Source organism: Eumetopias jubatus, unplaced genomic scaffold (assembly GCF_037043125.1).
Source record: "Eumetopias jubatus isolate StellerSeaLion01/CBP00866 unplaced genomic scaffold, mEumJub1_p1.0 scaffold_12, whole genome shotgun sequence".
NCBI classification, from domain to species: domain Eukaryota; kingdom Metazoa; phylum Chordata; class Mammalia; order Carnivora; family Otariidae; genus Eumetopias; species Eumetopias jubatus.
Genome location: NW_028274818.1, coordinates 90,512,971 through 90,530,478, shown reverse-complemented (window position 1 = coordinate 90,530,478; position 17,508 = coordinate 90,512,971). Strand labels below are relative to the sequence as shown.

The 17,508-nt window shown below is 41.2% G+C and overlaps 1 protein-coding gene across 2 annotated transcripts in view; it reads right to left on the bottom strand.

The window, feature by feature from the left end:
- The window catches only part of LCMT1 (leucine carboxyl methyltransferase 1), a 65,746-nt gene that overhangs the window by 2,378 nt on the left and 45,860 nt on the right, over positions 1–17,508 (bottom strand). The window contains exons 7-9 of one of the 2 annotated variants that reach the window (XM_028110200.2): positions 7,262–7,382; positions 4,215–4,316; positions 2,956–3,047 (exon numbers count right to left, since the gene is read on the bottom strand). In XM_028110200.2, coding sequence (XP_027966001.1) covers positions 2,956–3,047; positions 4,215–4,316; positions 7,262–7,382 — 315 coding nt within the window. The remainder of the gene's footprint in view (positions 1–2,955; positions 3,048–4,214; positions 4,317–7,261; positions 7,383–17,508) is intronic. The other variant, XM_088029055.1, reaches the window with a different exon arrangement.

Here is a 17,508-nt window from a genome sequence, read left to right as displayed (position 1 = left end):
ACTTTTTCAACTATCAGATTGACAAAGATCAAAAAAAGGCTGATATGCATTTTAGCAAGGACATGGGGGAAAGGTGCTCTCCTGCATTACTAGTCAGATTACAAAATGGTACAACCTCTCTGCATGCAACTTGATCTCTTCTATCAATGTTGAAAATGCACATCCTTTTACTCAGCAATTCTGCCTTTAAGATTTTACCCTATGAGGGGTGCCTGGGTGGCTCAGTCGGTTAAGCGTCTGCCTTCAGCTCAGGTCATGATCTCAGGGTCCTGGGATTGAGTCCCATGTCGGGCTCTCTGCTCAGTGGGGAGTCTGCTTCTCCCTCTTCCTTTGCCCCTCCCCTAGCTCGTGGTCTCTTTCTTGCTCTTTTTCTCTCTCAAATAAATATATAAAAATATTTTTTTAAAAAAGATTTTACCCTATGAGTACAAAGAGGTATGTTCCAGAATATTCACTGCAGCATCATAGCATAAAACCTTAAACCAGAAGAGCTGGGTTAAATAAATTAAAGCACATTCATACAATAGGATAATATGCACCCATCTGAAAGAATGGAATAGGTCTATATGCCTTGACACAGAACAGCCTCTTATGCTTACCACAGAGTTCAAAAACTAAGTTGTGTAGTAAATAATGTGCAGGGCATACTATTATCTATGAAAGAAAAAGTGGGGGGTATATGCGTTTGTACATGTATAGCTCTCCTCTGGAAAATACAGAAGAAACTGGTAATGGCGCTTGTCTCTTGAAGAAGTGTAGTAGACTGGTAGTGAGGGAAACAGGATTGAAGAGTTGGTTTTTGTTTTTACTCTACATTACTTTATTCTGTCCATTTTCTTTTATCATGTGCTGGTATGATTTTTTTCAAAAAAGCATTTAAAATGTAAACTTTAAAACATATACACACACAAAGAAATATGCAAAACATATAAAATAGCTTAAAAATTTTTTCTATTAAAATATGGGCACACTGGGGGAAATTTCAGACATTTCCAAAAAGTATTAAGAAGAGAATTTAAAATGATCCATATGCCCACTATTCACAATAGTCATTGCTAACATTCAGGTATTGCCATTAGTCCAGGCTGCGGGTGGAGGGAGGGGCATACATACGTGCATTTGCTACACACGTTTCTGTATTTGTGCTTTTGTTCCTGTCTTGGTAGGCAGGCCTAAGGGTCACATCTGAACTGAGAGTGATTATGCATAAGGTACTTGACTTGTCTCTCCCAACTCATCTTACCAGAAGACACACGAGGCAGATTTGCTTCTACAAAACACCAGCACCATAATGAAGGCTCCAGGATGTTTAGCACCAAGTTCAGCTCTTAGGAGACACTAGTTTGTGAAGCCGTTCCCTAGAACGTGAAGCTCCAAGGCAGGCGTATCTTTTGGACCATTTTGATCTCTGTTGTACGCCTGTGCTTAGGAAAGTACATGGTGCACAGTTGGCACTCGTATTTGTTAAATAAACAGGCTTGCCTTAGACTTCTTTTTTATACATAGTATCCAGCAAAAGCCCCGTGGCAAATGCAGACACAAACTACCAGGCATTCCCACACCTGGGAGGTCTGTTCGCGCAGCCCTGGGCAGACAGACAAAAGCCCATCCCACCTCATTCCCCTCCTCTGTCAGGGATACACAGCGCTGACTACACAAGGCCATGGCAACACAAGACAAATGACGGCCTAAGAAAAAGTTGCTCCCGTGACAGCTGCCACCAGTTACGGGCTCCCCCCTGGGCATCCAGAAGAGCTGCTAGAGCATTTCTACTTTAGATGCCTGACCAGGGCTATTCAAAACAGCACCTTGACATGTAGCAAATGAAAACCAGCCTGTGGGAAAGGAAAATTCTAGAAGATTCCAGAAAACATGGACCTGATCACATGGAGACATCTCTTTCACAAACAGTCAAGGCCTTGATGTAAACATTTGGAAAAAACAGTCATACTTCTAAAAAATTAATAGCAACTTCTGTGGAGAAGAAAGGCCTAAAATTCTTCTGATTATCTTGTAAGAGACCTATACCGGTAGGTCCCCAGAGACAAGAGGAAACACAAACCAGGGAGTATAAAGTAACGATAAAACAAGAACTGAATTAAAGCTGGCACGAACACTGCCCAGAGATAAATGTGATGTTGTTTATAAAAGGGAAATTAAAGTACAACAAAATAAATAATACGGCACAACTAAATGCCCAGCACTATATGCTACTTTTTAATTACTATAAAATTATTATCACTGATTAATCCATCCACATAACAATATAAATACTATACATCATTGAAGAGGACACGGGAACCTTCTATATTTGGGTATATTTTGGTACGTGAAGAGAAATACAATCAATTGTTAAGTTTCTAAAAGAGGATGGTGATTTATAGACCAATGCACGTAATATGAATCTACTGATTCAAAAACCAGAAACCTATATATCAATAAATATTCACCTTTATATACACGCAGAAAAACACACCTCAATTTATTAACAACAGCAATTTCTGAAGGTGCAGCTACAGAGTGCGAAACTACTTTGTATTTCAGGCACATCATACATAGCTTGAAAATTGTTTCCAAACAATCTATTTTATAATGAGGGGAGAAGTCCGTTTAAAGATCTGCGAGCAGACTTTTCCCTGAAGCCCTTGGACAACATCATTCTCCTCTTCCTCCAAAACACAGGGATTGTGCAAAATTTCCACTTGCAGAGGGTGTTCTGGGAGTGTTACAGGTGCGATTGCTTATTTTGACTAAAATAATCTGTGTTGGCATAAACCCTATCTCAGTGGGTGGCTAATGAGTTACTCTCAAGGTGCTATCAATGGTTAGTCTGTATTAGCAGATTAACCTGTTTCAAAATAAGTCTAGTTAGGGTCTGAGGGTTTGTTGTTGTTGTTGTAGTTGTCTTTAACTCATAATTGTTCGCCACGAGGCTAACTATTGGCAATCCCGCACCTGCTCACTTCAGCTTGAGGCAATTTGCTGTACAGTTCCATCATGTCGACTGCTGACGCCGTTTCCCACCCATTCAACAGGAGCCGTTCTTTCTAGAATGTGTGGTGGAGAGAAATGGAGAAGGTACAAGGCACTGGCATAAAAATCCAAAACAGTCTTTAAGCACATGAAAATTTAACTTAGAAATCTTTCGGAAGCCTATCCTGGCCCCTATCTTCCTTCTTTTTATTTTTCAATTTTCTACACCAAACATGGGAGAGAAGTCACTAAAGTATATATTAAAGAGAAATAAAGAAACTTCTCTAGGAGCAACAGTTTTTGAAAGCATTCGAGTGGTAATGTGATGAAGACATGTAAAATCTAACCTATTTAATGGAGGCAGAAAAAAAAGAAGATATTTAGAAAAATCTATTAGATTTCAGTGGGGAGCCTGGGTGGTGCAGTCGGTTAAGCGTCTGACCCTTGGTTTCAGCTCAGGTCGTGATCTCAGGGTTCTGGGATCAAGCCCTGAGTTGGGCTCCATACTCAATGTGGAGTCTGTTTGAGATTCTCTCTCTCCACCTCCCGCCCCCTGCTCCTCCCGCTTATGCTGTCTTTGTCTCTCTCTCAAATAAATAAATAAAGTCTTTAAAACAAGGTCTATAAGATTCTAAGAAACTTCACTTGATCTTAAAACTTAAGGGGCATGTCAAGTACAAAGATTGGACCATGTTTGGATCCTATTTCAAACACACCAACTATAGAATTTTTTTTTTTTCTAAACAACTCGGGAGTCTGAACACACACTGCGTAGTGTGTGCTATGAAGGAGTTCTGATTGATTTGTGAGGTGTGGCCATGGTATTACCATGATCCCAGGGGGAAGAAAGTCCTTACTGGTAGGAAATTCATACTGAAGCATTTATGGGCAGAACAATATACTGTCTGGGATTTGCCTTAAAATACTCCAGTGATAATACCAACAAAAACTGGGGATAAATAAAACAATATGGACAAAATGTGAATTACTGAAATGGGCTGATGGGCACACGCTGTTCCTTTTACTATTCCCTCTGCTTTCATATTGTTTGAAAATCCGCATGATGGAAGTTTTAAATCCTAGGGTATAGGAAATGTCCATGTGTATTTTCCATACCAAGGGCTTGGACTTCCCTAGCCTGATGAATTAGCAGCCCCCGTGGAGCCCCAGCTTCTCAGATGTGTGAAGGGAAGGTGCCCTTCCCTTGGGGGCTCAGGGCACCAGAGTCCTCACTCTCTGACCTGTGACTCTAACGACTTGCAGGTCTCCACTCCCGCCAGGTCACATTGTCGCCTCCGCAGGTTCTCGATCATGATCTGTCCAAACCGGTCATCCATGTTCACCTGGGAAGGGAAAGAGGAGGCTGGGCACAGCCACAAGGGTTTCTCTGTTTCTCGAATATGCAAAATAAGACGATACCACTCTATTTCTAACCAGTCAAGGCTGATACCCAGGGCAGGTCATGGAGTCGGGTGCAGGCACAGTACACAAGGCTGACAAGGGCGTACACTGAGACAGCCCCTAGAAGGGCAGCTGGATGGGCTGTGCTTGGCCTGCTAGCATGCTGTTCTGCGGGTCTACTCCTGTGTGCACACAAGGGTGCAAGAATGTTTACGACAACATTACATATAACAGGAAGGATCTGGGAAGAAGTTAAACACCCATCATCTGGGGTTAAAGAAATTCTGGCATGGTCATTTAATGGAATATTGCACTGCCATGAAAACAGGAAAAGAAGAGGATATACATGTAGATACAGACACAGACACAGATATGGAATGATTTCTTAGGTAATAAACTTTTGAAAGGTGAGGTACAGAGGAATGTGTAGAATATGCTTCTATCTGCCTTTAAGAAAAAAAAACACAACTCTGTCTACATTTATATATGCACAGAATAATTCTGGAATCTGGCCATGTTGCTTCCCATGTTAGAGGGCTAAATTCCAGGGTAGGAGAGAGACATGCCTTTCCCTACCTACCCTTTTATACTATTTGGTTTTTAAAAAACTGTGCATGTGCTGTTACTTTTTGAATAAAGAACCATTTTAAAACCAGTTTAAAAAACCATTAATGTGTATATACACACAGATGACACAGTGTACATTACCATAGCATATATGCTATTATCCTGTCACACAAAAGGTATCAAAACTTCATCGCTTTTATAAAATGATGCCCAGAGTTCCTGTGACGACATCGCCAGACAACACCCAGTATAGTATTACTCTTTTTTGGTGGATGTGTGAGGCTTATGGGGCACTAAGGTCACACTGCCTGCTATTCCTTCAGAATTGAAGGGTGTCTGTGAATACATGCTCTGTTGTTTCATTGCCTGGGTTGATATCCTGGCCTGACACTCTCTAGCTGTGAGGCTGGGTGGCTGTGGGCAAGATGCCTAATCCCTCTGTGCTTCAGTCCCCTTCTCACAAAACCTGGAGGGCTATTGTGATAATCAAATAAGGTAAGACATGTAAAACTTATGGGATGTGCCTGCTAGTCAACAAATTCTACAAAGTTGCTATCCTTCTTACATCAGTATTGACATGTTCATCATTTATATTTATACAGTTTTTGTCATTTTAAACTACTGATCAGGGGCGCCTGGGTGGCTCAGTTGGTTAAGCGAATGCCTTCGGCTCAGGTCATGATCCTGGAGTCCCCGGATCGAGTCCCATATCGGGCTCCCTGCTCAGCAGGGAGACTGCTTCTCCCTCTGACCCTCTTCCCTCTTGTGCTCTCTGTCTCTCATTCTCTCTCTCTCAAATAAATAAATAAAATCTTAAAAAAAATAAAATAAAATAAACTATTGATCAGAAAACCATGGAAGGCATGGGAGTAATTAATACACGTGAGGATGCTGATGATTTTGTCTTTGTTAGAAAATTAAGTTAAATGTTTATCATTCACAAAGTGAGGATGGGAGGTGGGTATTGAGCCAGTTTAGGGACTGCTATGGACAACGGAGTGAAACCTGGCTACTGTTACACCCATTCACCAGGACTGCAGACTGAGTCTGAGGAGTGCCCCCAATTAAAGAGAGGGAAGGAAGAAAACTCAACCAAGAACCACCTATATAAGAATCTGGCCTGGGGCATGGGGTGGCAAAAAGGTCAACCAGGTCTAGCCTTAGATCTGTCTGTAAGTATGTTGCAGTGGGTAAGGTCTTTACTGCTCTTGTCTGTAATAAAATTTAAAAATAAAATGAGATAAAAAAATAAAGTAAAATCAATAAAAGCAAAATGAAAGAAGCAATAAAAATAGCTACCGTACTTGTCACATGCACACTGCTACACATCATCTCACGAGTTCCCATAATAATCCAGAGAAGTTATCCCTTTAAAAACAAGGACCTGGGGCTCAGAGAGATCCAAAGAATAGCTCATGCCTGCCTAACAGCCAGGCAATGCCATAAATGCTCTTGTACAAATTAATTCACTTACTTCTCACTACAACTCTATGAAGTCGGGACTGTTATTATTCTCATTTTTTGGATAAGGAGACCGGCACAGAGAGGTTATGAAACTTGTCCAGGTCACACAGCTAAGCAGTCTACCTCCAGAGCACGGACTCCCAACCACCATGCAATTTTTCCTAAGGTCACACAGCCATGGATAAAAGCCAGGACGAGGATTCAGACCCAAGCTGAATAATTCCAAACCTCTAAAGCGTAACCCTTTCCACTAGATCAGAAGAGAAAAACAGGCAGCCAGTGGTCCAAACTCAGTGATCTTAGAAATCAGGAAATTTTATCTTAAAATCCTGCATTGTAACTTCTCCTGAAAAATTGGGAGTTCTCAACTCTAGGCTCAGACACCCACCAACTGGCTGGCACTGAGCAGGGGCCCCTCCCATGAGATGGGACCTGGATGCTCTGGTTAACCATAGTCCCCACCACTCCCGCCTGCCCCACACTAGCCAACTTCATCCATTTGTATCACTGGCCTGCCTCTGAAGGATTCTGAGTTTGCTACCCCCTACACCTACAGGACAGCCCAAATTCCCTCTACCAAGGTCTATGACTCTACCATAAATACAATGATAAAAGAAGAACTCAAAAAACTTTTACAGAGGCCAAATAGAAGTTCCAAAAGCTCTGGCTGTAAGTTCATAGGAAATCAAGAAATGAAGGATGTTGGGAATTGCTAGAATCAATGAAAAAGGAGGTATGTGAGTGGCCAGAGGCAGAAGGAAAAGAATAAGTGGGAATATGTATTGAGGTTGCTTGGAGAGTGTTAAGCCACCATGGGCATATATGCAGAATGCAAATGTCTTGTGCTCCCATTTACCTGTTCGTAGTTTATGAACATGGCAGTGTCAAAACTGCTGGCTGCCCACTTGAGAAGGTTGGCCGACTGCTCCGGAGTCATGTAAACCAGCACACATTCAGTTACCAGGAGTGTTGGCAATCTTAAGAGAAGAAAAAAAGGCACATACATATGTATTCATCAAACTGGGACTCTCTAGGGATGCCTGGGTGGCTCAGTTGGGTAAGAACCTGGCTTAGGTCATGATCTCGGGGTAGTGAGATCAAGCCCTGCATCAGGCTCCCCATGCAGTAGGGAGTGCGCAGGGATTTCCCCCTCCTTCTCCCTATGCTCCCCCCCCGCACATGCGCGCGCTCTCTCTCTCAAATAAATAAATAAATAATGTCAAGTATACAGAAAAAAAACTTGGAGCTCTCTAATGGCACACATGTGGCAGTACTGGCAGGGCAGGAAAACCCTATTTTTCACAGCCCAGGAAAACAAGATGCGCTGAACAAGCACATCAACAATCAATGTAGTAATAGATGTAGAATACCATGATAACCCAAAGTTTTAGACTGTAAAAAGGTGAGCAATGAGCAAGGATTTGCTGGCTTGTGAAACAGTGTTAAAGGCATGTGGTGGTGTGTAAACACAGCTACAAATTTTCCCCTTCCCCCACCCCCTGCCTCCGCCCCCCCCAACCCCCAGATAGTCCAAGATGACGGAGGAGTAGGAGACCTTAGTTTCATCTGGTCCTAGGAATTCAGCTGGATATCTATCAAATCATTCTGAACACCTGCAAACTCAAACGGAGATCTAAGAAAAGAATAGATGAAACTCTACAAATAGAAAAGCGACCACTTTCTGCAAGGTAGGAGGTGTGCAGAAGTGAATCCAAGGCGGTATATGGGAAGACAAACCATGGGGGGGAGGGAGCCTCATCAGCCGGCACTGGAAAGTGATAGAGTGGTGGAGCACAAAATCAGAACTTCTAGAAGTCTGCCCCTGTGAGTGACACCCCTGCTTGAAAGGTGCTCAGGTGGTGAAGCGGGGCAGAATCCTAGGTGGGACAATGTGGTCTCAGGAGGTGCCTGAGTGTGGCAGAGCTCCCAGGCATCGGAGTGGGGAAGACGGCTGTAATCAGCAAGCCCAGGAGTGGGCTCTCAGCTCAGGGTTGCCATAAACTGTGAACCAAGGCACGGTCAGGTGACTGCTCTAGGACCAGGGGCCCAGCAAGTGGCAGAACCGCCACAAACCGCCTCCCTCGCCTCCCTCCCCTGGGAGGAATGGCGCAGGTGCACACTGCAGGAGCTTGCAAGGTTTGGAGACTTGAAATGGGGTCACGTGCCTGAGATAGAAATGCTTGGTCACAGGCTGGATGAGCACAGAGTGTGGTCAGAGACCAGGGAGACAGGAGTGATTGACTGCTTTTCCCTGATGGCTCACTGAGGAGTGGGGCCCCGAGCTTTGGGCTCCAGGGCCAGAGATTGGGAGGCCGCCATTTTCATTCTCATCCTCTAAAGCTGTGCAGAAAGCCTTCAGGGAACAAAAGCCACAGAGAGCAAATCCAAGCAGATTACTTAGCCTGGCTCCTGGCAAGGATGGTACAATTCTGCCCAGGGCAAAGACACCTGAGAATAATTGCAACAGGTTGCTCCCCTAGAATATCAGCAAGAACATCAGCTAAAACCAAATTTACAGATCATACAGCACTGCAAAACTCCAGCACTAGGGGAAATTAATATATAGAATTCATGGTTTTTTTCCCCACAATTCTTTAGTCTTTGAATTTTAATTTTTATTCTCTTTTCTTTCTCAACCAATTTTATCAACTCTTTTTTAAAATCTTTTTTAATTTCCATTTTTACACTTACATTCTATCCTTTCATTGCATTTAACTTTATTTTTGTGTGTATATATATGTGTGTGTGTGTGTGTGTGTGTGTGTATGTGTGTGTGTGTGTATTTCTATATATTTGTGTGTGTGTGTGTGTGTGTGTGTGTGTGTGTGTGTGTGTTTATCTTTCTTTACAATTTTGGGATGCAGTTTCTTCTAACAAACAGACCAAAATATACCCAGAATCTAGTGTATTGATCTGCTCCCTTCACCTCTCTGATAATATTCTCTCTCCTTTTCTTCTTCTTTCTTTTCTTGTTAAAGTCTTTTTTAATTTTCATCTTTACAGTTACATTCTATCCTTTCAATGTATTTTATTTTATTTATTTATTTTATATATATACATATATACACATTTTTCTTTCTTTACAATTTTGGGATGTAGTTTCTTTTTTTTTTAAGATTTTATTTATTTATTTGACACAGAGAGAGACAGTGAGAGAGGGAACACAAGCAGGGGGAGCAGGAAAGGGAGAAGCAGGCTCCCCATGGGGCAGGGAGCCTGATGCAGGGCTCGATCCCAGGACCCTGAGATCATGACCTGAGCCGAAGGCAGACGCTTAACGTCTGAGCCACCCAGGCGCCCCTGGGATGTAGTTTCTTTAACAAATAGACCAAAGTACACTCAGAATATATGTATTGCTCTGTTCTGTTCACCTGTCTGATTATATTCTTTTTTTATTTTTTTTTATTTATTTTTTTTTTTGGTTTAAGGACTCTCCTAATTTGTATAGTGTATATTTCTCTGGGGTCATTGTTGCCATTTTAATATTTGGTTCTCTTGTTCATCTATTCTTCTCTGGACAGAATGACAAGAGAGAAAAACTCATCTCAAAAAAGAGAACAAGAATACTGACTGCCAGGGACCTAAGCAGTATGGATAGTATGGTAAGATGTCAGAACTAGAGTTCAGAATAATGATTATAAAGATACTATCTGGGCTTGAAAAAAGCACAGAAGACACTAGAAAATCCCTTTCTGGAGAAATAAAAGAACTAAAATCTAATCAGGTCAAAATAAAAAAGGCTATTAATGAGATGCAATAAAAAATGGAGGCTCTAACTGCTAGGATAAATGAAGCAGAAGAGAGAATTAGTGATATAGAAGACAAAATGATGGAAAATAAAGAAGCTGAGAAAAAGAGAGATAAACTACTGGATCACAAGGGCAGAATTTGAGAGATAAGTGATACCATAAAGTAAAACAATATTAGAATAATTGGGATCTCAGAAGAAGAGGAAAGAGAGGGGGCAGAAGGTATATTGGAGCAAATTATAGCAGAGAACTTCCCTAATCTGGGGAAGGAAACAGGCATCCAAGTCCAGAAGGCACAGAGAACCCCCACTCAAAATCAATAAAAATAGGTCAACAGCCTAACATATAATAGTGAAGCTTGCAAATCTCAGAGACAAAGAGAAAATCCTGAAAGCAGCTCAGGACAAGAGGTCCATAACCTACAAGGGTAAAAACATTAGACTGGCAGCAGACCTACCCACAGAGACCTGGCAGGCCAGAAAGGACTGACATGATATATTCAGGGTGCTCAATGAGAAAAATATATAGCCAAGAATACTTTACCCAGCAAGGATGTCATTCAAAATAGAAGGAGAGATAAAAAGCTTCCAGGACAAAAAGAAATTTAAAGAATTTGTGATCACTAAACCAGCCCTGCAAGAAATATTAAAAGGGATCCTTTAAGTGAAGAGAGAGCCCAAAAGTAACATAGACCAGAAAGGAACATTTTACAGAAACAGTGACTTTACAGGTAATACAATGGCACTAAATTCATATGTTTCAATAGTTACTCTGAATGAAAATGGGCTAAATGCCCCAATCAAAAGACACAGGGTATCAGATTGGATAAAAAAGCAAGACCCATCAATATGCTGACTGCAAGAGACTAATTTGAGACCCAGAGACACCTCTGGATTGAAAGTGAGGGGGTGGAAAACCATTTATCATGCTAATGGACATCAAGAGAAAGCTGGGATAGCAATCCCTGTATCAGACCAATTAGATTTCAAACCAAAGACTGTAACAATAGATGAGGAAGGACACTATATCATAATTAAGGGTCTATCCAATAAAAAGATCTAACAATTATAAATATTTATGCCCCTAACATGGGAGCAGCCAATTATATAAACCAATTAATAACAAAATTAAAGAAACACATTGATAACAACACAATAATTGTAGGGGACTTTAACACCCCACTCACTGCAATGGACCCAGATCATCTAAGCAGAAGATCAACAAGGAAACAAGGGCTTTGAATGACACACTGGACCAGATAGACCACATAGATACATTCAGAGCAACAGAATACACATTCTCCTCGAGTGCATATGGAACATTCTCCAGAAGAGATCACATTCTGGGTCACAAATCAGGTCTCAACTGGTACCAAAAGACTGGGATCATTCCCTGCATATTTTCAGACCACAATGCTTTGAAACTGGAACTCGAGGAAATCTGGAAAGAACTCAAATACATGGAGGCTAAAGAGCATCCTACTAAAGAATGAATGGGTCAACCAGAAAATTAAAGAATTAAAATAATTCTTGGAAGGAAATGAAAATTAAAACACAACTGTTCAGAATCTTTGGGATGCAGCAAAGAGAGGGAAGTATATAGCAATACAAGCCTTTCTCAAGAAATAAGAAAGGTCTCAAGTACACAATCTAACCTTACACCTAAAGGAGCTGGAGAAAGAACAGCAAATAAAGCCCATAAGGAAGATTAGAGCAGAAATCAACGAAATAGAAACCAAAAGAACAGTAGAACAGATCAACAAAATTAGGAATTGGTTCTTTGAAAGAATTAGTAAGATTGATAACCCCCTGGCCAGACTTAACAAAAAGAAAAGAGAAAGGGTCCAAATAAGTAAAATCATGAATGAAAGAGGACAGATCACAACCAATACCAAAGAAATACAAACAATTACAAGAACATATTATGAGCAACTATATGCCAACAAATTAGGCAATCTGGAAGAAATGGATGCATTCCTAGAGATGTATACACTACCAAAACTGAAACAGGAAGAAATAGAAAACCTGAACAGACCCATTACCAGCAAGGAAATTGAAGCAGTAATCAAAAATCTCCCAACAAACAAGAACCCAGGGCCAGATGGCTTCCCAGGGGAATTCTACCAAACATTTAAAGAATTAATACCTATTCTTCTGAAACTGTTTAAAAAACTAGAAATGGAAGGAAAACTTCCAAACTCTTTCTATGAGGCCAGCATTACCTTGATCCCAAAACTAGACAAAGACCCCACCAAAAAGAATTACAGACCAATATCCCTATGAACGTGGATGGAAAAATTCTCACCAAAATACTAGCCAATAAGATCCAACAATACATTAAAAGGATTATTCACAACCAAGTGGAATTTATTCCTGGGCTGCAAGGTTGGTTCAACATCCACAAATCAGTCGATGTGTTCCTACATAAATGAAGGAAAGTCAAGAACCATATGATCCTCTCAACAGATGCAGAAAAAGCATTTGATAAAATACAGCATCTTTCTTAATTAAAACTCTTCACAGTGCAGGAATAGAGGGAACATACCTCAATATCATAAAAACCATATAGGAAAAGCCCACAGTTAGTATCATTCTCAATGGGGAAAAATAGAGCTTTTCCCCTAAGGTCAGGAACACAGCAGGGATGTCCACTCTCACCACTGCTGTTCAACATAGTACTAGAAGTCCTAACCACAGCAATCAGACAACCAAAAGAAATAAAAGGTAGGGGTGCCTGGGTGGCTCAGTCGGTTAAACATCTGTCTTCAGCTCAGGAGATGATCCCAGCGTCCTGGGATCAAGTCCCACATGAGACTCTCTGCTCAGTGGGCAGCCTGCTTCTCCCTCTGCCTGCCACTCTGCCTACTTGTGATCTCTCTGTCAAATAAATAAATAAAATCTTTAAAAATAAATAAATAAATAAAAGGCATCCAAATCGGCAAAGAAGAAGTCACACTCTCACTCTTTGCAGATGACAAATTGTGGAAAGCCCAAAAGACTCCACCCCAAAATTGCTAGAACTCATACAGGAATTCAGCAAAGTGGCAGGATATAAAGTCAATGCACAGAAATCAGTTGCATTTCTATACACTAACCATGAGACAGAAAAAAGAGAAATGAAGGAGTCAATCCCATTTACAATTGCACCCAAAACTATGGTTTTGGGGATAAGATACCTAGGAATAAACCTAACCAAAGAGATAAAGGATCTACTCCAAAAACTACAGAACACTTATGAAAGTTGAGGAAGACACAAAGAAATGGAAAAACGTTCCATGCTAATGTATTGGATGAGCAAATATTGTGAAAATGTCTATGCTACCTAGAGCAATCTACACATTTGGTGCAACCCCTATCAAAATACCATCAACTTTTTTCATAGAGCTGGAACAAATATTCCTAAAATTTGTATGGAACCAGAAAAGACTGCAAATAGCCAGAGGAATGTTGAAAAAGAAAACCAAAGCTGGTGGCATCGCAATGCCAGACTTCAAGCTCTATTACAAAGCTGTAGTCATCAAGACAGTATGGTACTGGGTGCCTGGGTGGCTCAGTCGTTAAGCGTCTGCCTTCAGCTCAGGTCATGATACCAGGGTCCTGGGACCGAGCCCCGCATCAGGCTCCCTGCCCAGCGGGAAGCCTGCTTCTCCCTCTCCCACTCCCCCTGCTTGTGCTCTCTCTCTCTCTCTCTCTCTCGCTGTGTCTCTCTCTGTCAAATAAAAAAAAAAAAATCTAAAAAAAAAAAAAAAGACAGTATGGTACTGGCACAAAACAGACACACAGATCAATGGAACAGAAGAGAGAACCCAAAAAGGGACCCTCAACTCGATAGTCAACTAATCTTCGACAAAGCAGGAAAGAATATCCAATGGAAAAAAGACAGTCTCTTCAACAAATGGTGTTGGGAAAATTGGACAGCCACATGCAGAAGAATGAAACTGGACCATTTCCTTACACCATACACAAAAAATACACTCAAAATGGACAAAAGACCTAAATGTGAGACAGGAATCCATCGAAATCCTAGAGGAGAACACAGGCAGCAAGCTCTGTGACCTCAGCCACAGCAACTTCTTGCTTAGACATGTCTCCAAAGCCAAGGGAAATAAAGACAAAACTGAACTATTGGGACTTCAAGATAAAAGCTTTTGCACAGCAAAGGAAACAGTCCACAAAACCAAAAGACAACTGACAGAATGGGAGAAGATATTTGCAAATGTCTTATCAGATAAAGGGCTAGTATCCAAAATCTGTACAGAACTTATCAAACTCAACACCCAAAGAATAATCCAATTAAGATATGGACAGAAGACATGAACAGACATTTCTCCAAAGAAGACATACAAACGGCCAACAGATACGTGAAAAACTGCTCCACATCACTCGGCATCAGGGAATTACAAATCAAAACCACACGGGTCTGAATGGCTAAAATTAACCACTCAGGAAATGAGAGATGTTGGCAAGGATGTGGAGAAAGGGGAACCCTCCTACACTGTTGGTGGGAATGCAAGCTGGTGCAGCCACTCTGGAAAACAGTATGGAGGTTCCTCAAAAAGATGAAAGTAGAGCTACCCTACAACCCAGCAACTGCACTACTAGGGATTTACCCCAAAGATACAAATATAATGATCCAACAAAGGGGCACCTGCACCCCAATGTTTATAGCAGCAATGTCCACAATGGCCAAACTGGAAAGAGCCCAGATGCGCATCGACAGATGAATGGATAAAGAAGGTTTGGTACACACACACACACACACACACACACACACACACACACACACACACACACACATACTGAGTTTGGAGAGATTTTGTTACACATCAAAAACTGACAGATACAATGCAGAAATAGTGATACTCATTTAACCAAATCTAATTCTTATATAAATCTTTATCATCAAGAATTGACAACAACAAGAACAATTTTCAGGAAATTACATTTGTTAGTAAGCACTCTGATTGATAAGACCCGAAGTAATGAACAAATTATGAAATAAGAAAAGCAATAAACTCCTAGAGAAATCTCCAAAAGCCTTAATTCTTCAAAGGGAACACAGACAGCCCCAAATTATATGAGCTCTGCTGGTTTATTCCTGGTTCTTTTACTGCTCCTTCTCTGACTCCTTCACTGTATCCTCTTTCTTTCTCTGCCCCTAAATATCGCTGTTCCTCATGGCTGGTTGCTATTTTTCTCACAAAGCAAGTGGGTTACTTTAAAAAAAAAAATTTTTTTTAAGATTTACTTATTTTAGAGAAAGCATGTGTGCACGTGGGATGGGGGAGGGGCAGAGGGAGAGAGAGCATCTCAAGTAGGCTCCCCGCTGAGTGCAGAGCCCACCACGGGACTCAATCCCATGTCCCTGAGATCATGACCTGAGCTGAAATCAAAAGTCAGATGCTCAACTGACTGAGCCACGCAGGGGCACTGCAAGTAGGTTGTTTCTGTCCATGTTTATTGGCGAGGGATCTCAAAACAAACAAATTGTCTGAACTCGAATACCCAGGAAAGTAGTTGAAAAGAACATGGTATATGTTACCATCAGAATGGAAGCTGTACAGCTGGGCTCAGAGTGTGAATTCACAATCACTAGACAGAAAGGCTCCCCACCAGTAAGTGCCAGCTCTGACCCGATCGTAGTACCAACTATCCACCATTACTGTTCATCTGGATTTCCTTTTTTTTTGGACAATGAAATGGTATATAACTCAAGTTATTTAAGAAGAGATATCCAAATGCTCTCTGGACCCAACTGGAACATGGTATAAAGAAACTGAGGGCACTAAATCCAGAGGAAAGACAATGAAGTCTGAGTTGCAAACAAAGTTGAAAATCAGAAAGAATAATTGTTTAAAAAATAATTGTTTTAAAATTAGCAATAACCTAAGTTTTAAAACCCCAGATTATATCAACATAAATTATTAGAAAAAGTAAATGAGTGGGGAAAAAGTTCCAAAACCTCAATTAATAGGTTGATAATTAGAGAACTACAGCTCCCAAAACCTTTTCAATGCAAAAGGTACCCAATTTTACTTAAGACAGTGGGGAAGCCCCGTGAAGAAGGCTATGTGGGAATTTTTTGTACAATTTTTGCAACTTTGTTGTAGATTCGAATTATTTGAAAATGTAAAGTTAAACATTTTTCAGTGTAGTTTTAAGAGGTAGCCATTGGGAATATTAAAAATCGGATTAATACTTTTCAAAATATAAGTGAAAGCAAAGCAAAGCAAAGATAGTAGTAAAGGAAAATGCAGAGCACAAATGAAGCCCCATAGAATTATATGTGGAATTCTAATACTTGTTCTAGCCATTGCTCTTCATCCATTTTGTAGATGTCCAAAGCAAGGCAAACTTCCCTATCAAGATTTATAACTGATTATTTCCCTGATCTTTCAGCAGATTTGCTCCAACAGCAGGTTACTATGCTGGCAATAGGTGGCAGCTGGTTACCATGGTGACCATAGTAATCTAAAGGAGACTGTAGTCTATGTGCCAATTTCTGTTCAACTGCTTTCACAGCATACTTAACTTAATCTTCAGGACCATTTTGTGAAGTAGTTTTTACCCCAGTTCATAAATGAAGAAATTGAGGCTCAAAGAGGCTTCTGGGGGGGGGGGGGTTGTTTGTTTAAGAAAAAAACTGCCCCTATTAAATAACTTGGAAGCAGGAGAGGTCACTTGGAATCCAGGATAAGATTCCAACACTCGGGCTCTCCTCACTCTGAGAGGGCTCCAGGCTTACCAGCGTCACCTTGAAGCAATCTACTGACCACTCACTAACATGCCCCCAAGAAAACCAGTGGTGTCCTTGAACGTCGAGACTTCCCTTCTGCTGAAAGAAGAACACCCTACATGCTACGATCTGGGAACCATCTAAAGCATTCCCCAAAGGAAGAAAGAGGCATATTCCATACAGTGCATTGACCTTGCTCTCTGAACACTCAGTGAGACACACAAAGAATCAGACAGTAAGTACTGGGTCAGTAAGCACCATCCCTGACATCTGCAAAGGTGGACATACAAATCCCAACGATGATAACCTGGTTTATGATTCTAGGCTAAACACGTAAACAAGAACTTCAAAGTGCAGAGATGACAGCCATCACCACTTTAACAAAAGATGTATCCGGAAGGTCAAGCTTCAACTCCCTACACTTCCTCCCCTGCATCGCCCAAAGCTCACCTGTATTTGCACCTGTCCTCACCCTCTTCCTCTCCTCTCAGAAGAACAACAGCTTTCCCTTCCCTCCAAGGCTCTTAGCCTCTGTGGGCTCTAAGGCCTCTTCTCTACCAGTGATTTCCCTACTAGCTACTCTCTTTAATCACTGGCCACTGATTCTTTGCCTTCAATT